This window comes from Lepisma saccharinum, chromosome 28 (genome assembly GCF_977018435.1).
Source record: "Lepisma saccharinum chromosome 28, izLepSacc3.1, whole genome shotgun sequence".
Classification (NCBI taxonomy): domain Eukaryota; kingdom Metazoa; phylum Arthropoda; class Insecta; order Zygentoma; family Lepismatidae; genus Lepisma; species Lepisma saccharinum.
In genome coordinates this window covers 15,652,326-15,676,138 of record NC_139256.1, presented here as the reverse complement: position 1 = coordinate 15,676,138, position 23,813 = coordinate 15,652,326, and the positions used below count along the sequence as shown (strand labels likewise).

The 23,813-nt window shown below is 39.6% G+C and overlaps 1 protein-coding gene across 3 annotated transcripts in view; it reads left to right on the top strand.

Annotated features, from left to right (window-relative positions):
• Nucleotides 1-23,813, top strand: part of LOC145981023 (uncharacterized) — a 105,348-nt gene that overhangs the window by 72,035 nt on the left and 9,500 nt on the right. For all 3 annotated transcript variants that reach the window (XM_083114122.1, XM_083114121.1, XM_083114120.1), the window contains 3 exons: nucleotides 5,300-5,468; nucleotides 9,576-9,755; nucleotides 15,224-17,742. In XM_083114122.1, coding sequence (XP_082970248.1) covers nucleotides 5,300-5,468; nucleotides 9,576-9,755; nucleotides 15,224-17,742 — 2,868 coding nt within the window. The remainder of the gene's footprint in view (nucleotides 1-5,299; nucleotides 5,469-9,575; nucleotides 9,756-15,223; nucleotides 17,743-23,813) is intronic.

Below are 23,813 nucleotides of genomic sequence, written 5' to 3'. Positions count from 1 at the left end.
CTGTGTTGACGTGAAATTGGCATAATATTGTTATCAGATAATCCTTTATTTTTGATTTCATACGACCATGAGATGGGTGATGCTGCAGGATGTAGATGGTGAAAACTAAGAATAAATTATCATCCATTTAGAATTAACGGAAATAGCAGCACCCCACACCTTTGACAACTAATATTACTCGAGGAAGCACTTCGTAAATCTAGCTCCTTGAAAGTCAGTTTTAACTCCATTTAAGGTGAAATTTAGCTCTTTTATGCACACCAGGTTTGACAACACTGCCAGGAGGCGAGGAGAAATGCATTGAGCATATGGAAGTATTATTTGATTTGTTATCTTGGGAATATCAAACTTCCAATGGAATAGAAATTGATATCAACGGGAAGAGGGCAGTTTGAAGAAGTGATTGCCAAACAGAAAAGTCGAAACTCCCATTTGATTAGCTGTAACTTGATGTTGAAGTTGATTCCCCATAAGGAATACATGGGATTTCAAAAATTCTTATTTTTCATATTTTTCAAATATCGTGTCCTAACATGGAGAGAAATTCATACTCTTGATACAGCCAGGGTTTTTTTTAGTAGCAGTGCCCATTTGGGCAATATTGAAATAAATACACAATTGGTGTATAACTGAACCTTCTCCCCTTAAGTCAGATTTTAGGTAAGGGGATATTTCCCCAAATATATTGTGAGTGCAGAAAGGCCTGAAGGGCTGACACACCCAAAAAATTGTAATTCATTCATTCATTCATGTATGCATTTGTCTCAGTAAAAGTAAAGTAAAGTGCTCCCCTGTGCATAGGACCACACCATGAAGGCGTATAGGGGGTGTGGAGGTAACGCCCCACACTTTCTTAATCCGGTCGTGAGTGGGGGTGATGTGATCAGCATCATGCCCCTGACCACCTTTACCCCCCAGGGTTTCTCCCAGGTACCCATGTTATTCGACGCTGGGTGGGCACCGGGGCCGCTTCCATCGTTAGAAAAGTTCCCGGATTTGAACCGGCCGGGGATCGAACCTGAGACCTTTAGCATGGTAGTCAGTCGCGTTACCGACTGAGCCACCGTGGCCTTTGTCTCAGTACAATCTCAATACAAGTCTGTACTGAATTGAAGTGTTTCTGATTTTATGGGTTTTTTTTTCCTGAAAAGGAGGATAATACCTCACCAGGGTTAAAAATAATATTTCCAAGGGAACATGACCTCACAGTAGGTACATGTGGTGGCATAAACTTATTTGAAGAATTTTTTGAATCCTGAAAGAAAGCTGTTTTCGATCTCTTTCGTATCTATTTTCAGTTTCTATATATCTGAATGAAGATAGCCTCATTGTAGAGTTCTCTGCAGATCATTTATTCCTCTGCATATCCACTATGTGTGTATGTGTGTCTCTCTCTCTCTCTATATATATATATATATGTAGGTAGGTAGCAGAGGTGTGGCATGCATGTAACTGGTGTTACCGCAGGTAACAGCAAAATGTAAAGAAATTAAGAAGTTTTTTCTCAATAAAATAACAACATTGTTAAATAAATTAACCGACAGCATTGCAGTTGAGTGTATATTGCAGAGGACATTTTTTCTGCAGCCGACAAAAGCGAAGAGACAGGCCGTTCCGCTACACTCAAGATTCAACAAGAGGAAAGGGTGCCCGCCAATGCAAGGGAACAGCGGGGAAAGACTTTGAGGCAAGTGTGCTAGGGGGCTGTTTAAGGGCCCTGTTGCCGCTGCGGCCTACCGGATCAGCAAGTGTTGTCACATTAGATTTCCAGAAAAGAGCTAAATCCCACCTAAAACGGGGATACTATTTCTCTGAAGCAACAAGAGCTAGACTGCAAAGCCAAAGCTGGATTTAACTACAACTGAGACCGTTTAGTAATAGATGAAAAGATAAGGACTTGATGCGATTCGTGAATTGGACAAACCTTGCTCCAAAAAACTAATTTGGCAACAGTAGTACGTACATCTGGACTTCCTCCCATCACTGGAGGAGGGGAATTCTGTCGTCTGCTCAACACAGAAACATCAAACTGACCCGAATGTGTGGTTGTTCTTCCCCTTTCCACCTCTTTGCAAAGAAACAGATATGATTGACAAGGCTCGACTACTATTCACTGGATTTTCACAGTAACTCTCTCATGAGTGGTAGTTCATTCTAGGAGTGATTGTGGCTAAATAAATCATTGAGCGGATTGAAAAAATAATAATAATAATAATAATCATCCAGATCAAAGGCGTTTTTTTTTGGGGGGGGGGGTTGTAGGGTGGAGATGAAAACGTCTGATGACCGGTAACACTTTTGAAAAAGTTACGCCACACCACTGGTAGGTAGGTAGATAGGTAGGTACATACATGACCTTCCGGAATGTAAGTGGGCGCATGTAGAAAAGTGAGTTGGCTGGAGGATGCTGAACTGTTTCAGTTGCTGCAGGAAAGTGTAAAGGGAAGACCTGATCCATGTCCCAACAAGGAAAATAACACGTGGAAATATAAGAATCTCTTGCTGAAGCCTCTCCTTGAACAGACTGAAATAGGAATAGTACAAGGCTATTGCCAGTGCCAGTGATTGTGCTATGCATTTGGAGGAATTATTGGTCTTCAAAGCAGAAGTTGTTGCAGGCGGGTATAGGATGAACTGATTGGGCCAGGAAACAAATGCTGTGAGTGTAGTTTGGTTTCGTTTTGAGATACGAGTCAAGTGAACAAAGACTATGGACATGTATGGATGTTGGTGTATAGGCAAGCAACATCGATGGTGGTTGTGTGGTAATTGTATGTGTATAATTTAAAACTTCACAGGTCGTTGAACCTTCAAATTAACTGCAAAATCATCTTTAATTTAATTGTAAAGGTAAAGTCTCCCCTTTGCACTGCTGTAAGAGGTAAGGGAGGGAGAGAGACCTCAGATTCTCAATCTTGGTGATGTGATTTACCCTCCAGGTGCCCATTGATGTGAGGCTGAGTGAGCTCCTGAGCTATTATGTGGGTGAATTCCCTTCTGAGATCACTCACCTCAGAACTCGAAACTCAGTCTTCCACATGGCAGTCAGTTGCTCTATGGACTGAACTATTGTGTTCAATTATCCCTACAAGAACTAAATAAAGTTTAATTGTCCTCGGGGGGTAAAAGTCATATTTTTTAGCATTGATTTTACTTTTTTAATGCACAATAAAATGTATTCCAATTATCTCTTGCCATCCTCTGTGATGAAGTGGTTATCACAGCATTCTATGATGTCAGGAGTCCTGGATCGAATCCCACCCTTTGCATAGGAATTCTTTGTGAGTGTCCCTTCATCAATTTCATATCATCACTCATCCTCAGTGTTGCAGTTAGCCACAAGCGCCTGAAAAGTGGTGCTAAATAACAAAAATTATCAAAAACAAAACCAATTGTGTCTTCATAAATTTATCAAATATACAGATATCCAAAAAAAAAAAAGTGCTAAATTTTGTCTAGAGTTATCTCAAGCTGTATGCAAATTACTAATGCTAATCAAAACACAAATCTTAGCAATCAGATTTACCATTATGCATTGTATGAGTTTGATGAAAAATATGTAATAAATTGTGTTTTGTATATGCTACACTATTCTATTTTTCGTTATGTTTATTGGGTAGGCTTGCCATTGCAACTAGGAAAATTTGCACTGAATTTTGAACATGATCATGTCAGACTCGGAAAAGTTCTTGCCAGAGCATAATCAGATTTACCATTATGCATTGTATGAGTTTGATGAAAAATATGTAATAAATTGTGTTTTGTATATGCTACACTGTTCTATTTTTCGTTATGTTTATTGGGTAGGCTTGCCATTGCAACTAGGAAAATTTGCACTGAATTTTGAACATGATCATGTCAGACTCGGAAAAGTTCTTGCCAGAGCATAATCACTGTCCGATTCCTGTAGTTATCTCTTGCTTGGGATAGAAGTGTTGTATTTATAATTGTGTAACTTTGAAAATGGAGATTTTGAGTGAATCTGTTAACACAGTTAGTGACCAGGATCTAGTAAATATACTAGATCTTGCTTGGGATAGAAGTGTTGTATTTATAACTGTGTAATTTTGAAAATGGAATTTTTGAGTGAATCTGTTGACACAGTTAGTGACCAGGATCTAGTATATTGTCAACAGATTCACTCAAAAACTCCATTTTCAAAGTCACACAGTTATAAATACAACACTTCTATCCCAAGCAAGAGATAACTTGAGATAAAAATATTTGACCAGAATTTGACACCCACATTTACTTGGGATAAGTACTGAAGGATTTACAAGTAAATATGGAAGGTTATTTTATACAAAGGTGGACCAAAATTAAAATTATAATGTAAGGATTGTAATGATTCTGTCTGGCACTTCGAGACATGTTGAATTTCTGTGAATCAGTTAATAACCCCATGTGGGTGATTAGCCCAGTGACAAGGAGTTTTGTGAGCTTCTGGAGCCAGGGTTGCTTCCTTTAGCCTTTGAAGATCTGTCTTCTCCACAAGGCAGTGGTTCTCTCTTCATTGCCCCGAAGATAGTGAGTTGCCTCTTCCACCATCTGCGCCATACCAAATGACTCCTTTTCTGCCGCATCTTCTGTTGAGGACTTCACCGTAACCCTGGTACTATCAGCGGGAGCCAGCTGAATCATGTTTTTGAAAGAGGTGTTACTCCTTCCCCTCCTTTCTCATCCACACTTGGGACCAGCAAATCCAAGAAGGCCTGACAAGTTGAGTCTTCAAAAAAGACCTAATGTTGAGATGTATTTTTTTCCCCCTTATATGGGGGTAAGGGATTCAAGTGGAGACAGGTCACTGGAAAAGTTAGAGAAAAGTGTTTTCTCTGTAAGTACTTTTATTATTTAATTCGGATGAGAATTAATGTACGTATTTAATGCATTTCACTTTTTCCAAAAGAATAGCTGTCCTGCTGAATAAACTTCCGAAACTAAAACTCTGTGACTAAGGCTTTCAGCTCAAGCAGAGTTACTAGAACACATATTTTTGTGTAAATTATGTACTTATTTTAGGAGAGTGAAACTTGCCCATCATTACGCCATCTGCTCTGGTGCTGTTATATTCAAGATCATTAGGGAGACACCTTTGCAGTTCCACTCAGCCTTTTCTCCAGAGGGCACTGGAGATTGATGATCACCACACCATTATCACGTATGGCCAAGAAATGTATATCTTGATCCAAATGTGACTTTTTTACGGTAAAATTTGTTTTGATCTTTGATCCATATACTCTTCTTTGTGATATGCAAATGTATTTTTGAGAACTGGAAATTTCTACATTCCATTTTGCAGAATGAAGTATTATGCACCAAAAAATTGGAAGGCACTGGAATATAGGCTGAGATCAGCCTGGGAGATGCCACTATGCAAGGGAAATTCAGAGATTATAAAGTACCTTAAATTTTTCCCAAAGACAATCCATCTGAAGGATTCATTCAGTGTAGATGTAATGAATTTCACGGTAAGTGTTGCAGTGTGTATTTTTCTACATTAGCTTTGCATTGATGTTTAATAGAATAACTTTGGGTTGTTAGTCATAATTTTGATACATGTGTGTGTGTGTTATAAGCAGGGAACGGATTTGTATGTAAATACATATTTCTGTATGAAGCTGAAATCAGTTATATTTTGTGCATCATGGCATGTAGACTTCGAAAAATTCAGTTTTTATTTTCCATATTTGTACATATGTTAGGTTTTGATTCATATTTTACATATTTTAGTTATTTTTACATATTATTTCCATATTTCACAAAATTTTTCACCATGTACTCCAAATCTGCATAATAACTACATGTCCCCGTATGACTGAAAGAGTTGGGTTAATTCTTGCGAATAACTGAGTCCAAAGCCACATTACACCAACGAAAGTTGAATTACCTTTTTATACCCTCCAATTGCATTAATTTACAAGTTTTCTGTCATCCGAACAATAATGTTTCAATTTTACACCTCACAACTGTTTGCTTTTCCTATTGTAAAACACTTGAATTTTTTTATTAACAATTGCTGTCAACAATAGTGAAATGAGGGCTGTCGCATCGGCTCCTGGTTATTACAAATGTTATTTTAGCAGCGTTGCACACCCAACAGCAGCACCAGAAGCAACAATTTTCTGGGATTCCCTTCTGGTTTCTCTTGAAGACAGTCACGTTAATAGTTATGGAGAGACTGTATTTTATGTAGCTCAGTAGTGTCTTATTATTAAAAGGGTAAATTTCTACAATTGTAAGTCCATATTTTGATGAAAGTAACTAAATATGTATTTAATACATATGTCCAGTGGTGTCATGTGCGGCTCGCATACGAGTGTTCACAATAATGTTTTGTACTTAATGCAGATTTACTCCTCTCCCTTTTAACTTCATCTTCAATTGAAAAAGTGAGAATAACAGTTCAATTTATTTTCAACTATTTCCCCCAAAATCACGATTTATTTGAAGTAATACAAGAAGGACCTAGGGGAAATTGTCCCTCTTCCCCTTAAAATCTGCCAGGTTTAGCGAATTCTCGCTAAAGTTTGCAACTATGTAGCACAGACCTTTTCATTGGAGTCCTCCCTAGACATGCCTTGTATATGCTGCACTCTGGTGCTGAATGTAAGAAGTATTGGCGCTTGCATCAGTGTTCGCACAGCGAAGTGAACATCTTCGGGGTATAGTGGCCAACAGCCCCTTAGCTGTCAGCTCTATGCAACACGCACAGCAATTGTGTTCAACACCCTCCGTGGAACACCGTAGGAGTCAGTGTTACCAACTATCTAGAAAAGTTATCAGACGTGAAAGAAGTCGTGTCACAGTAAATTGTGTGTATATACTCGTACATCAAACATAGTATTTTTTCGAATAAATATACGTATGTGTGTGTGTGTGCATTTAATATGTAGGCTACGTAATTTAAGATGCATACATGAGTGTTCACGTGCTCGTGCAAACATTATCAGGTGACGTGCCTGCATATGTCGCACATTTTTGCTACATATAAATCCGTTTCCTGGTTATAAGCAAATGTTCTACATCATTTTATTTGAAGAAAAAGGGTTTACTTGGAATTTTCTAAACTCTTACTTTCATATTTAAACATATTAACTTTTATCATAAAAATTATCAAAAAAATAGTCGTCTTCTTCCTCTTGCAGGTATGGGTAACCAAAGCCCGTTCTGCTACTACAAACATTAATCATTCCATCGGCAATTTAGTCTTCTTAAATTTATTTTTCCTTTTGGCCTGTAATTTAATTGTTTTTTAGGCAATTGGCTATTTGGAGTCCTCGTGTTGATTGATTCCACTTTAACCAATATTTCTGAATTTCTTCCACAATTGCTTCGACCTTCCAGTTATTTCGGATTTCTTCACTTCTCATTTTGTCTCGTAAGGGTACTCAACTTAAAGACCATAAGAATCTAATTTGTGAACAGTTTATTCTCTTTTTATTATGTTGATGAAGAGTCCCAACATTACCAATTACAGGGAATGGACAAAAATATGGAAACACCTGCGAAGAAAAGCCGGAATGCTGTAGCTAATAAGGTGCAGGACCATCTTTAGCTTCCAAAACGGCCTGCAGTCTCCGAGGAATGGACAAATACAAGTCCTGGATGGTGGATAATGGGGTCTTGCACCATTCTTCGTGCAAAACGTGGTCACAATCCTCCTCAGTGTCCTTCTGTCTCTGTCACTCAGTGTACATTTTCGTGTTTATCTGCTGATGTCTTTCCGGACACACTATTGTGTCCTCATGATCTTGGATAGAGTCCCTCTTGATACGCCAAATAATATAGCTAGAGGCATGCAAATTTCGTTTTTGACAAAAAAAAAAACGAAATATGAAATAACATGTTGTAATATTCATTTTTCATGTTTCTGAAAGGTGTGAGGTGCATTTTCTACCCTGTTTTGTCACGAGATAATGCGAAATATGCTCCTAAACACGAAATTTACCGTTTACATACAGACACAACACTTTCTGAAGTCTGAAGTATCCTGTGAGTTATGCAATTCACGGAAAATGGCTTAATTCTGCTGCAAATATTTGAGAAGCGAAAATGGACCCCTTTACACAGGAATAAACTTAATACTCTGGTAACTAAATAAATGTGCTATTAGAAGGAATAAGTTTATTTTGTGCAATATGTGCAGTTTTTAAATCAAATTTAGGATTATATTCCCAATTTAAAACCAAAATGTCATTTTATATAGCACTTTTGATGTGATTATTCACCGCTATAACACCGAAATTTTATTCTATTTACCACTTTTGAACCCGAAATAGACTGTTTTTGTACCGAAATTTTGCTTTTTTATTTACCAAAAATATGTGCCTCTAAACATAGCTACTGTGGTAACAGAGGCACCCACATTGTCAAGTCGGACATGATTCAGTATCAACTGCACTGCAGGTTATCTATAGCACAACTGTCGACTCCTACTAGTCCAATAGGGTCCTATCTCAAGGTGCAAAACAAAAGAATGCCGCACGTCGTCCGATTTCAAGTGCAAAAATTGCGTCGATATCACCCGTTCCGATGTCGTGGTGTTTCCATATTTTTGTCCATCCCCTGTATGTTGTGGTATCTAATGTGAGTTTCTTGTTTCATTTGTTTTCTAAAATTTCTTTTCAAAATTCCCATTTAATCTATTATATTTTATTAAATTTTTCTCAACTTTTTTGGTGTTCAGGGTGTGAAAGTATGTTACCTGGTAAATTATTTATTGTTTATTACTATTTTCATTCTAGAAAGTTTTTTACCGTTTGTTGCCATTGACTTTGTTTTATTCTCTGAAATCTTCATGTTATGATTTGTAAGAATTGATTTTAGTTTGAAAACAGAGCTTTGTAGGTTATCTTCACTTGCTGTTATCTGGTAGTCTGCAAATATTACTGTTTGTAACATTGTATTTCCATCAATATATATTCCTGAGGCCTTTAAAGATTTCCGTTTTGAATTATTTTATCAAGGTAGAGAATAAATAATAATGGAGAAAGACCACATCCTTCTGTTCTACACAGTGAGTCAAAAGGCCCAGAACACCCTAATAAGTAGAAAACGGAAGGAAAAATGAAAGATCTGAGGTCGCAAGCAAAGAATGGGGCTGGGGGCTTACCTTTTGAGATAGGTCAGGAATGTGGCCGTCATCTTGGATCCAAGTCATAATTTTCAAATGGAAAGAGGGTCTTGCGGCATATCAAAATGCATTGAAATTTTCTCAGTAATTAATTTGTACCACATCAGATGTCCAATGTCTTTACGGAAATGAATTCCTGAGAAAATTGCAATGCATTTTGATATGCACCCTGTATTTTGATTTTCACATTAAATTCATGCATGTTATAGCTAATCTTGAATAAAATTACGTAGTTGTTGTTTTGTTTTTTTAAAGTAAGAGTAATTCTAACTAAGTTGCATTTCAAAGTGGATAACCTTGTAACTGTTACTTGTTTGTTAAGTGAAACTATAACTCACTTTCTTTTACTTTTAAAAAGTAACTTTTCAAAGACTGACATCAGTTTAGAGAACCACACATACAATAGCATGTCCAACTAACATGTGCATTTTTTCTTCCCTAGACTTCGCTAGTAGTAATTTGCATCAGTGGAGTTTTTAAGGAAATGGAAGAGAATGTTACAGCGAAAGGAATACCTTTGAGATTTTTTAATAGGGTGTTTTGCCTTCTTCCTTCTAAAGATCCCTACACAATCGTGAACGATTCACTGATGCTGTTCCGTACCATGAAGGATCAACGTGAGGTAAACTATTAATGCATTATAATAATAAGTTGTATTGTATTTTTGTCATTTAACATCACTTTTATGAAATTTATGAAGGGAGAATCGCAAAGAACAGCTGGGACTCAAACCTAAAAACTTTGATACTAAGATTGAAAGTTGACCACTTAATGTTCTTTGCCACCAAGCAAATGATATTTAATATATGTGTGCATTTGTGGGTAAAGCAAATTATGAAGTAAGTGGAAAATTAAGAAACTTGGTGTAGTATGACCACACTTCTTCCTGTGTATTTATCTGAATAGATACGTAATCTCCACAACATACAAACCCAATATGAACATCACAGCTGCAATCCTGAATGTAAGTGGTGAAAAGTTTCAAAACATTGCCAGAGATGTATCCAAATGTATGCTTAACAGAATGGAGGACAATTTCAGCACTTTCTGTAACTTGAAAGATACATAGAATCAAATTTTTCAACTTGAATGCCATGGTATGCTTTTAGGCTAGACAAGACACCCCATATTTTACCAATAATGTCATGCACTAACTTAAGTGTAAGGAACACATTCATCCACAAAGACAAGATCAAGCTACGTATGTACTTTACGTATCTGATTTTTTTCATTACCATATTTACTCATGTATAATGCACACTTTTTCCAATATTTTTGTCTCCAAAATCTATGGTGCATATTATGCATGGAATAATTTGGATGCCAACATTAAAACCATGCATGTTTTTAGTATATCACTGCATGTAATACATATATCAACAGGCACAAATTACCAGGTTAGATTTCTTTAGTAATAATTAAAAAAACAAACTATAAAAATGAAATGGCCATTTCCCATTATTTTTCACTTTGTAACGGAAATTTTTGCGACACCAAGAAAAGCTAACGCAAAATTCAAGCATGCATGTTCCGTCGCATGGGATGCATATCAGCAGTATTTGTTGGGTGAGAAATAATAGAAAATAACTTTGTAAGCGCTGTAAATCCATAATGTAATTTTGATCTTGCTTTCTTCTGCTAAAGAATAAACAAGATGGTGGGCAAAAGTGAAAGGCTTGGGATGCTAAACAAAGTAGAGGGAGAGACTAGAGGTGGCCTGGGTTGAAGACTCATTGCTAGGGAGACAAATTTGCGGTAAATAAAAACTAAGGAGAGCGGTAAATAAAATTTTAGATCAGCGGTATATACCAGCGGTGGAAAAAAAAATTGGCACACACTTTTTCATTATGAGAGGAAACAACATACAAAACAGCTATAAATTGATAAACTAGTTCATTTTTATATACTGTAAACATACACAAGTACTTAGCTGTCCAACCAAAAAGAAAACACAAAATCACTTCATTTCTAAATTGCATATCTCAAGTGATTTATTCATTGTATGTATTTAAAGGATATCCTTGCTGTCCAACAAATAAAATAATCACTACTGCACATACACAAACATGTTGAAAATCACATGATGATAAACAAAATTCATTCATGATTGAACACCAATGACACCATTGTTTCCCTTGATGTGCGGGAACAGACTAATCTTATCGCAGCTACAGCTAGCAAGTTCAATGAAACTGAAAGTTGAGTAGACATTCGGGGGAAGAAAAGAATGCGGCTTGACAGGGACCGAAGTTTTCGAACTGAGATTATGTGCATGGGAAATCCCAATTTGCAGCATCTTCCTGATGTGATCGAAGATAAAACGTTCTTCAGCTGCAAGTGGTAGGAAACTTTAGGCAAACATATTGTTACAAATCGACAGTTTGCGCGCACAACCTCGATTGCCGGTTTTTGCATGTTTTCTACTTAATTTGATGATATTTCACAGTTATTTCGCGAAAAAGCGTTCATTTCGTGGAAAAGCACACATTTCGCATTACTTCGTGAATAAAACTCATGCATATTTCGTGATTGGGGTTGTAGTTACGTGCAGAATGTTCAAAATTGCATCTTTTTTTCACATTTCGCGATTTCGCGCATCGGGAAAATTCAATGTCCCTACTCATTGCATACACATGATGATATTCTTCCCTTGGTCCGCATAGCAACAGGTATTGAATAGATATGCTTTCACTCGCTCTTGATCCGCATAGCAATAGCTTTACGACCTACAACTAAGACAGCCATTTCTTGAACCTGAATTGTACTGCGCATTATATACAATGTATAATTGTTTGTTGCTTTTCCCCATCAAAAACCAGGATGCATATTTTACACACATGCACATTATACACACACAAATATGGTATTTGTGTAATATATTGCATAGGCGTGTGCAGCCCCTCTGATTAGGGGGGGCAAAAGCCTTGAAAGTTCAGTGGGGAAAGAATAACCTCATTTTTTCTTACTGTTTTAGTTTTATTGCATTGATGGGTACATGTGTGTATATATTATTAAAACACATTACATAATTAATTCATCCTCCCCATAACAAGCCAACAGCAAAAATGATATAAATTGTCTCTGAAATGTGCACGCTCCTTTTCCTCCAAACCAAAGTGTTATAACAGCAACTGCCTGAAGTACTTAGTTGTTTTTACTTCTCTCTGGTAATTTACAATGCATTCCAGAAAACAAATTGCGAGCGAACCAAGCAAGAACATTTTTCGATCCAAATTTTTTGCAAATTGAAAACAGTATTGATTTAATAGGGCCCAAAAAAATTCATGGGACGCCATGCCATTCTCTTTTAGAATTATCTCATTCAGATTGTTCGGCACCCAGCGACAACTCCCGCTGCCCCCTAGCTACGGCTCTGAACGTGGCAAGTGTGTGAGAAAAGGAAATATTGCGAGCAAGAAAATTTTACGAAATGAATTTTTATTTGTATAATATTTGAAGTTGAGGGGACAATTGTCCCTCTACAGGTGCTTCTGGCCATCTGGAAGGTATAATGCAAGAAAGACGTGAAAACTAATTCCATCTTGAGTACCTTTTGTCCTGCTAGTCTGGCTTTCTTTTACTTCAATGTTTGTCTCCCTAGAACTAATTTCCATCCAAGGTTGGGGGGAGGTGGCAATATCCCCCTATGGTTGCACCACTGCACCTCCTTTCCCCATTTGCGTTGAACTTTCATCGGCTTGAAAATACTTCATTTTCTTTAAAAGTATAGCTAATATCGTTTAATAACAGCGATAAGATTCCTCTACACTAAAATTCTAGGTTTAAGTATACAGGGGCATTGAATGTCTGGAAGGGGGCAAGGATGGCCACACCTCCCCCTTCGAAAACTAATTTCAACCTAAAAGTATATATTTCACATGTATAATTTGATTTCAGTCACAGTAATTTACATTATTTATTATGTAATAGGGATGCAGGAATGAGATAATTTCAAATTCAAGTGGTGTTTTTTTTTGGGGGGGGGCAACACTATTATAGGGGTAATATGCCTCATAGAAAAATACCTTGCTTGTCCCTTCGTGGAAAAATCTGTGAACGCCTATGATATATTGTACGAGGCATATCCAGAAAGAAAGGTTCCAGCCCGTATAGGCCGAAAGGTGATGTTTTAGTGCATACGTTGGCAACACTGGCTTTGACCTTCATTCTTCCACTTTCGTCTCGCGGCCGTTTGTCATTGTTACCTGGAGTCTAGTTCGACTAACACGTACTGGCAATGGCTGCCGGTTGAGAATCCTGCCAAACTTGAAGTGCGCTCCGTCATACGTTTTCTCCATGCAAAAGGCGAGTGCTTGAGTAGATTTGGAAACTTGATAACCGCACCCAGCACCATAATCAACCCTTAGTACGCCGTGCGGTCTGACGAAAGTAAGCCCAGTGTCGCCGAGGCTTTGAGCGCGAAATTTGAATTCATATACATAATGGAGAAAAATCGTAATAACTCTTGCACTATGGGACCAATCTAGTTCGGATAACTTTTGTTTTGCAGGTAATACATCGGTGCATGCAACCATGTAAAATTTGGATGCCCGAACCGTGGGGGGGGGGGGTTATGGGCGGGGGCTGCATCCCCCGAATTTCAATGAAAAAAGCATGAAAATGTGGAGTTTGCCCCCTCTTCTCCAGCTACTTTGGGGAGAAAACCGGAACTTTTGCTTTTTTTTCAAAGAATGGACCTTCCGCAACAGAATGAAACTTGATTCATGTTTGTGGGTGCAATACAATTTGAATAATAAGGCAAAACGTAAAACTCTGTTTTTGTCCTCAGAACAGCGAATTTTAGCCAATTTGCATATTATTCATAAAATTGTTATATAACTGACACTATGGGACCATTCTACTTCGGATAACTTTTGTTTTGCAGCTAGAACATCAGTGCATGCAACCACTTCTGGATAGACTCACGCTTCTGGCACCTCTGGCTATCGTCAAGCTTCATTGCATTTCTAACATAGAGGCGACAGAAAGCTGACACCGCCAAACCTCATCCAATCGCCTCTCTCCTTGCCCCCCCCCCCCCCTGGCCGCTACTTCAGCTGGATCACCAGGTCTAAACACAAAGAAGAATGCATTGGAAGCTTGGAGGAAAACAGCATCGTAAATACCAAGCATTTATTGTGTCTGTCAACTGAAGAGCGAACACGTGTTTGGGTGAGCCCAAACATGTGACATATTCCGAGAAAGGAGGGGGGATTTGGAATTTTCATAAACACGATTGCAGAACCTGTTCCCGACCGAACTGCCAGTGTTTCAACCCCAATATACAAATATAAGTGTGGCAAACCCTCGATAATTGTATCTAAAGCTGTTTGTTGCATATGTGCAACCGGGTACAAGGGACATACTTTTTTCGTTGCACATGTGCAACGGTGGGGCTCTAAGGGTTAATGCTGCTGCATATTGCCAAACCTTGCAATGCCTTCGATGGGCCATTCAGAACAAATGCAGGGGAATGTTGACGAGGTGTCTGCCTCCTTCATGACAACGCTCAGGCTCAAACAGTGAATGTCACCAAGGTGCTTCTCAAAGTATTCAAGTGGGAAGTTTTGGACCATCTGCCATACAGCCCGGACCTTGCAGGTCAGCATTTTCTGGATGATGGAGATCAAGAACGAAGTTGAAATGTGGTTCCAGCAGCAGGCGGCAGAATTCTATGACTGTGTGGAATACAGAAGCTACTACCTAGACTTAACAAGTGTTTGGACTATGCTGGAAATTATGTGGAAAAATAACTCATAACACTAAATAATCTGTAGTGGACGTGTTGTCAAATACATTTTTTTTAAAATGAATACTAGCCGTGGTAACTTTTCTTTCTGGACATGCCTCGTATCTTGAGAATTAGATTTAATTTTGAATGCATTTTATGTTTCTATTGTTATATATGTATTTAGGAAAAACTTGTATATATCCTTCTTGAGCAATTTAAGGTGAACATAAAGTGCCTTGACCAATATAAATATTCTCAGTAAATAAATATCTGCAAAATATAACCACTGTTTGCTATCAATGTTACTAGAACTTATTTTTTATATTACAATTATGAATTTTCTCATTATTTCTTTCCAGGATTGTGCCAACATGAAAGCTTGTTTTGAACCAAAGAACATTCCAATTAACTGTACTAAAACTACAGTCAATGTTACTAAAGTTGAGAGGCAAGAGAATCCATTTGATAAGAGAACTTCGTTGAAGACAGATATACAAAGATCTGGTACATCTGTGACCAATGGACAAATGTCTGCTGTATCTGATAATGATGATAAAAGCTCTGCCCTATCTGATGAGACTGAAGTACAAGGTGGTACCATACTGAGGAACGATGTACAGAATACAAATATATTCAAGACTGATGTGCAAAAATGTGATATGTCTAAGACTGATATACAAAATTTGACTACTTCCAAGACTGATGTGCAAGAAACTACCATATCTGAAGATGATGTGAAGATGTGTGCTATAACTAAGGCTAATGTAGATAAATCTGTAACATTTGAAACTGATGCTCAAATATCTCAATCGATAACAAAAGTAGTACAAAAGTTGGTTGTGTCTAGAGATGGTGTACAAAACAAGGCTAGTGAGCAGAGTGATGCTAAAGTGCAAAGTCAGTCACCTGAAAAAATTAAAACTCCTAAGGAAAATAAAGACAATTCAGTTAAAGAGGAAGTGGGGAAGAAAACTGGTACCCAGAATGAAACTAAAGAAACTCATAAGGAAACTAAAGACAATTCAATGAAAAAGGAAGTGGAGAAGAAAGCTTGTACCCAGAATGAAACTAAAGAAGTGGGGAAGAAAACTGGTACCCAGAATGAAACTAAAGAAACTCATAAGGAAACTAAAGACAATTCAATGAAAAAGGAAGTGGAGAAGAAAACTGGTACCCAGAATGAAACTAAAGAAGTGGGGAAGAAAACTGGTACCCAGAATGAAACGAAAGGAACTCATAAGGAAAATAAAGACAATTCAATTATAAAGGAAGAGGGGAAGAAAGCTGGTACCCAGAATGAAACTAAGGAAACTAAAGACAATTCAATTAAAAAGGAAGTGGAGGAGAAAACTGGTACCCAGAATGAAACTAAAGAAGTGAGGAAGAAAACTGGTACCCAGAATAAAACTAAAAAAACTAATAAGGAAACTAAAGACAATTCAATTAAAAAGGAAGTGGAGGAGAAAACTGGTACCCAGAATAAAATTAAAGAAGTGGGAAAGAAAACTGGTACCCAGAATAAAACTAAAGAAACTCATAAGGAAACTAAAGACAATTCAATTAAAAAGGAAGTGGAGAAGAAAACTGGTACCCAGAATAAAACTAAAGAAGTGAGGAAGAAAACTGGTACCCAGAATAAAACTAAAGAAACTCATAAGGAAACTAAAGACAATTCAATGAAAAAGGAAGTGGAGAAGAAAACTGGTACCCAGAATGAAACTAAAGAAGTGGGGAAGAAAACTGGTACCCAGAATGAAATGAAAGAAACTCATAAGGAAAATAAAGACAATTCAATTATAAAGGAAGTGGGGAAGAAAGCTGGTACCCAGAATGAAACTAAGGAAACTAAAGACAATTCAATTAAAAAGGAAGTGGAGGAGAAAACTGGTACCCAGAATGAAACTAAAGAAGTGAGGAAGAAAACTGGTACCCAGAATAAAACTAAAGAAACTCATAAGGAAACTAAAGACAATTCAATTAAAAAGGAAGTGGAGGAGAAAACTGGTACCCAGAATGAAACTAAAGAAGTGGGGAAGAAAGCTGGTACCCAGAATGAAACTAAAGAAGTGGGAATGAAAACTGGTACCCAGAATAAAACTCAAGGAACTCATAAGGAAACTAAAGACAATTCAATTACAAAGGAAGTGGAGGAGAAAACTGGTACCCAGAATGAAACTAAAGAAGTGGGGAAGAAAACTGGTACACAGAATAAAACTAAAGAAACTCATAAGGAAACTAAAGACAATTCAATTAAAAAGGAAGTGGAGGAGAAAACTGGTACCCAGAATGAAACTAAAGAAGTGAGGAAGAAAACTGGTACCCAGAATAAAACTAAAGAAACTCATAAGGAAACTAAAGACAATTCAATTAAAAAGGAAGTGGAGGAGAAAACTGGTACCCAGAATGAAACTAAAGAAGTGGGGAAGAAAACTGGTACCCAGAATAAAACTAAAGAATCTCATAAGGAAACTAAAGACAATTCAATTAAAAAGGAAGTGGAGGAGAAAATTGGTACCCAGAATGAAACTAGAGAATGCACTAGTGAAGTAAAAAGTGAATCCTCCGCAGAAAGTATGGTTGGTTCAACCATAGTTAAAAGGACAGACATTCAAAATGAACTATGTGGGAGTGACAAACAAAAGAAATTGAACAATGACGAGAGTGGAGCTTCTCTCAGCTCTGCGCCAACAAGCACTGTTGCAAAATTGAAAGTTACTCCAGTTTCCAAAAAGATATTTTGTGGTGCAAGTAGTGAAGAAGCTCTACTATTTATCCACAGTTTTCTGGAGCACTACTTTTGTATATTTGATTCGCCAGATAGGTCCCTGCTGTTGGACTTATACCATGAAAATGCCTTATTTTCATTAAGTGGTTCTAGGTAAGTAAGATAATTTTTACTCCAATTGCAATGAGAAACTAAAGCATGCTTGTTTTTAATGATTTGTGCTATTGCAACTTGATTAGGTAATTTTGGTTGTGCTAAAGGTGCAGTTTCACTGAAGTAGCAATTAGGTACACGTTTGAAGTAAATGTAGAGTTACTGTACAGTGTAGAGGGAACTGGTGAATGGTATATTAAACTTGAAACTTAATTTTATAGTTTCGGATAAGAGTCACGTGCTCGAGCTTACGCCATTAGCTAAGATGGCACTGAACATGTGCTGACAGTTGCTGCGTGGGCGATTGCATACCAGAATGATCATGAGACATGTGAAACGTAATTCTAACTTAACATTTTTGCCATCGACTGTGGGAGAATGGAGAAAACTACTGCGTATATGAAATTGTTGTTTAGTTTAAGTCCATTGCTCTGTTCACAGCTCTCATGATCATTCTGGTATGCGATTTCCCCGCTGCAACTTTAACTTACTGATGCATGTTCAGTGCCATCTTTGCTAAAGATGTAAGCGTGGATCTTATCTGATTCTTATCTGAAATGATAAAATGAAGTTTCAAGTTTAATACACCATTCACCATTTCCCTCTACATTGTACAGTAACACACTACATTTACTTCAAACGTGTAGCCATATTTATGACTCACCATGTACAGTATACAATGGTGATGGAGTGCGTCAGATATCTTCCAACTGATGTAGGCATGTGACACTGTACAGCGTGATCTGTTTGGGTATGGATAAAATAAAATGGATGTGAAATTTTTTTGGTCAAATGTAATTACCTGAAATATTGTATATAAAAGACTGAAAGGGGGGAGTTTTTATTTTTATAGATTACTAACAGTTTGGTACAGTTTTCATTTTTCTACATGGCCTCCATTGCGAACTCTGCACAACTCATAACGGTGATTCAATTCATTCCACGTCTGGTGTAACATCTCTGGTTGAGTTTCAAATCATCAATGTCTGTGGGTTTCTGTGAATAGACAGTGTCTTTAACGAAACCCCAGGGGTTAAATCTGGGGAGTTGAGAGGTCAAGCAATTGATCCCCCATGGCCACACCAATGACAATTGAAATGTTGGTCAAGAAACTCGCGAACCACAATAACAAATCAATTCAAACTTCATTGTTGCCAACACACTACAGAAAAACTCCCATGTTTCAAGTATGAAAACACCTACACGAAAGTTTTCCTACTATCACATTTACATTTCTAAAGTCCGCCCGGCCAAAGAATGGACTTGAGGAAACCCAGACTTGCCGCCTCCAGTTCAAGGGGGGTGGGGAAGCAGTGTTGCTACTGATTGATACATGCCTGATTTTTGTCCCGTTGTACACAACACCACCTTTTGCTGTAAAAATGCCCCCTTCGTTCGCATTTCAGGGAGAAGCAGGGAATCGGAGACCCATTCACGTACTGTGCTGCAGCAACCGCAGTGCTTGACCTTCAAGGTGCCAGCTGTTTCGAAAACAACTGGAAATGAAAAATTTGGCAATGCAGAATACCACGAGAATTTCCGCTTACCACGGCAACTGAACAAAGCCGATTGGTTAGCGGTTCATGTGACCCTCCGTGGCTTCGACAGAAAAGATAAAACTAGAATATCCAGGTTCATTCTTTGGCCGGAACTACTGTAGTAATGTTTTATTTTATCCATACCCAAATCGATAACTCTGTATATTGAGTCTTGTTTCTTGAATAAGACCTATCTTTTGATAATGTTCTGCTTGTTGAATAATGATGTCCGTCATGAAGGCCAGTGGGTATGTGTCAAAATACTCATGCTTGAACAATTTTCTTCTCACACACAGTTCTCTTTTTCATTATTGCAGCCATTTTCTCTATACTTGTTGTGTTATTGTTCCATATGCATCAGATACCAAACTCTGCAGAGCTATTTTCATCTGTACTACAGAATGATTCAAAAGTATTTGCTGCATAAAGAGATAAATCTCCAGCAACAGTGTAAACTTCAGTTCTCTGTAGTTTGAAGTATTTGATAGGAAACCTGTTTTCAGGAAGAAATTTCCAAACATTACATCTAGCTCGTTAGATTTTTGAGTACATTTGAAACCCTTTTACTTGCTATGATGGGAATCATTTAACATGATCCAGGCATGATTATAAGCAGCATGCAACATACACAGCAACAGCATGAAAATGTCATACACTTCAAAATCCCTGCACCATAAATACAGCAGCAATTGCCAACAGAATGCAGCAGCCACTTGTTCATCTGTTGCCTAATGTTTTCTCAGTGGAATTATGATGTAATACACCAGGAGCATTACTTGACATTTCTATAAATTTTTACATGTGTTTTTGTTTTCGCCTTTTCTTCTACCACTCATGATACAGCTCGCGGTCACGGAAATTTGTGTTTTTCTAGTGTGGTGAGTGTTTCCTCTTACGAATCGTGTCAGTTTGATGCGTTCATCTGAACAGATTCTTTTCAGGAGACACTGCACTGAGAAACATCAGGATGCCAGAGAATATACCTCCTCCGACTTGGAGACTTCAGTTTCTGCATTCTGTAATTGCTTTCTATTGTCTGACCCATCGTATCATGTTGTGATGCTCGCTGCATCTCCTGAATGAAACCCGTTCAGATCAACGCCTTCACTGTCATGATTCGTGTCTGAACTGGCCAACGTTCCATGGCAGACTTATTGCAAGACTTCATCTGCCTAAGCATGAAAAACCTGTACCAACAGGTTTCAGCTGATATTGGTAGATGCAATGTGTGCCACCCTGTGTGTGTGTGTATATATATATATATATATATATATATATATATAAATCAAAGAAGGTAAAAGGAAACACTCACCGGACAGTAGAAAAATTCAAAATTTTCGCTAATTTCATAGCATCATCGGTGTGAGAAGAAATAGACGGAACCGGAAGTTGGGGCACTGCAGAGTTGCCAGGTCCCCATCGAAGAAGAAGCGGTGCGTAGAACGAAAAAAACACAGTTTCGTCACCAGGCTCGTCGTAAGCTGTGAGTGTGTAGGATGACGCGGGAGGGTGGGTGAGGGTTTAGCATTACTGGGTGGCCTTGTTCAGGCCAGGTGGAGTGGTTGCACTCATGGCCGATATATAGGCCCTCTCCCATCTTTTGCGAACAGAGGTGTTGGCTGGTTGGGTTAGGAGATGGATGATCGCTACCCGGAAGCAGTCGTTAAAACTGATGTTGTGGTGGTTGGTGTGGACAGCGACAGTGAAGTCCAGGTTGTGGGTGGAGGAGCGGTGGTTATTTATGCGGGGGTTGAGGGCCGTTGATGTTTCCCCCAGGTAAAAATTGCCACAGATGTTGCAGGTGAGGATGTAGATCAGGTTTGAGGCATGGCAGGTCCCTTTGGGATGGAGGGTAAATTTGCCAGTGGCCGTGTGCACCTGGAGGGTGTGAGAAGTGATGAGGATGGGGCAGGTCTTGCACCTGGGGCGGTTGCATTTATGGGCAGGGAGGTGTTGGATGTGTGGTGAAGGAGTGTTGTGGACCAGGATGTTTTGGAGGTTGGGGGGGACGTTTGAAAACCACTCTGGGTTTGTCGGGAAATATGTTCTTGGTTTCAGGATCACTGTGAAGAACTGGGAGAAGAGAGTGCAGTGTGTGCCTGATTTTGTTGAGGTGGGGATGATATTGGGTGATGAGTGCAGGTGGGTTGGTGGCAGCAGGTTTCTTGGTGGTAGTGGTATGTGAGGCAGCTCGCGATATTTGCTTGGTGACCAGGATGGAGGGATATCCATGGTTAACCAGGGCCTGGTGTAGGCGGAGGTTATAATTCTGGCGGGAGGTGGGTGAAGTGTTCAGGCGCTGTCCCCTGAGGGCCAGAGAGAATGGAATGGCTTTTTTGGTGTGGAACGGGTGGGAGCTGGAGAAGTGTAGGTATTGCATGTGGTTGGTGAGTTTTATATGGATGGAGGTAGTCAGGTGTCCTCCCTCGATGTGCACGTCCACATCCAGGAAGGTGATCTGGTTGGGGGAGTGTGTCCAGGTGAATTTGAGGGAACGGAAGTGGTTAAGTTGGTCCAGGAAAGCTGACAAGGATGGTTCTCCATGTGTCCAGAGCATGAAGATGTCGTCGATGAAGCGGAGCCAGAGGAAGGGTTGGGTAGCCAAAAACTCTTGCTCAAGTTTGCCCATGAAGAGGTTTGCATAGGATGGGGCCATTCTGGTACCCATGGCTGTACCTCGGATCTGTAGGAAATTTTGGTTTTCAAAGGTGAAGTTGTTACAAGTGAGGACAAGGTGGGCTAGGTGGGTCAGGAAGTTGGTGCTGGGGTTGTGAGGTTTGGGTCTGCTATTGAGATAGAATTCTATGGAGCGGAGGCCATGGGAGTGAGGTATGTTGGTGTAGAGGGAAGTGACATCGATGGTGGCAAGGATGGTATTTGGGGGCAATGGTGGGAGGGTGCTGATTTTCTGGAGAAAGTGGTTGGTGTCACGGAGGTAGGAGGGCAGAGCTTTCACAAGAGGCTGGAGATGGGAGTCAACAAAGGCTGAGATTCGTTCTGTGGGTGAGTTATAGCTGGACACAATGGGTCTACCAGGGTTGCCAGGTTTGTGGATGTTGGGCAATAGATAGAAGATAACACTAAACACCTCCAAAAACTCTCCAATCTCTGCCGTCAAGCTTTTCAGACTGGCTGCACCCTTCCCCTTCCACTGCCGCCCAATTTCAGTCCCACACCAACATGCCCGCTATTAACCGACCCCCCTCTACCATTGCCCACCCCTCCCACACCACCCCAGACCCCCCTGAAAACCAAAACTGCACTCCCACACATCGCACCTTGGGAAACAACCAGTCCACGGACAAACCCACCCCTACCAGATCCATGACCACCAATGACCCTAACCCACTCAAAAACAACCAGACTGTACTCAATTTATCCAGCCATAAACTGAGCACTGATGAAATAGCTGTTTTATCCAAAGGCCTCACCTTCTCCCCCACAACTCCCCCCAACCAATTCCGCCTACTTTTTGACATACACACGTTTGCTCGCAACCTCCGATGGCAATATTTCTGGGCCAAACATCCCTCACTCCAAACTACTACCAGTGAAACCCACCCAAACCTCCTTCAATTTAGCCCCCCCTCCTCCCAAGATCCACCCCCCCTGCCCACCAACCACCCCTTGGAAAGATACATCACTGCCGTCATTTCCACCACCTCTGACAGCTCATTCTTAAATAACTTTCACAACCAACCTAACCTCAAACCCCCCCCCCCCCAACAGAAAGCTCTCAGAGACCTCCGCAACAACCACAACATCAAAATCCTCCCAGCTGACAAGGTGGTCTTGAACTCTCAAGACTACCTGGCGGAAGCCAACCGCCAGCTGGCTGACCCCTCCACCTACAAACCCACCACAGTTGACCTATCTGCCGAACACCTCAACAAAATCCGGGACTTCATCCCCCCTGAAGGCCTAACAGCTCGTACCACTGCCATGTTAATACCCGACAATCCCCGCACCCCCACCTTCTATCTATTGCCCAAAATCCACAAACCTGGCAACCCTGGTAGACCCATTGTGTCCAGCTATAACTCACCCACAGAACGAATCTCAGCCTTTGTTGACTCCCATCTCCAGCCTCTTGTGAAAGCTCTGCCCTCCTACCTCCGTGACACCAACCACTTTCTCCAGAAAATCAGCACCCTCCCACCATTGCCCCCAAATACCATCCTTGCCACCATCGATGTCACTTCCCTCTACACCAACATACCTCACTCCCATGGCCTCCGCTCCTTAGAATTCTATCTCAATAGCAGACCCAAACCTCACAACCCCAGCACCAACTTCCTGACCCACCTAGCCCACCTTGTCCTCACTTGTAACAAATTCACCTTTGAAAACCAAAATTTCCTACAGATCCGAGGTACAGCCATGGGTACCAGAATGGCCCCATCCTATGCAAACCTCTTCATGGGCAAACTTGAGCAAGAGTTTTTGGCTACCCAACCCTTCCTCTGGCTCCGCTTCATCGACGACATCTTCATGCTCTGGACACATGGAGAACCATCCTTGTCAGCTTTCCTG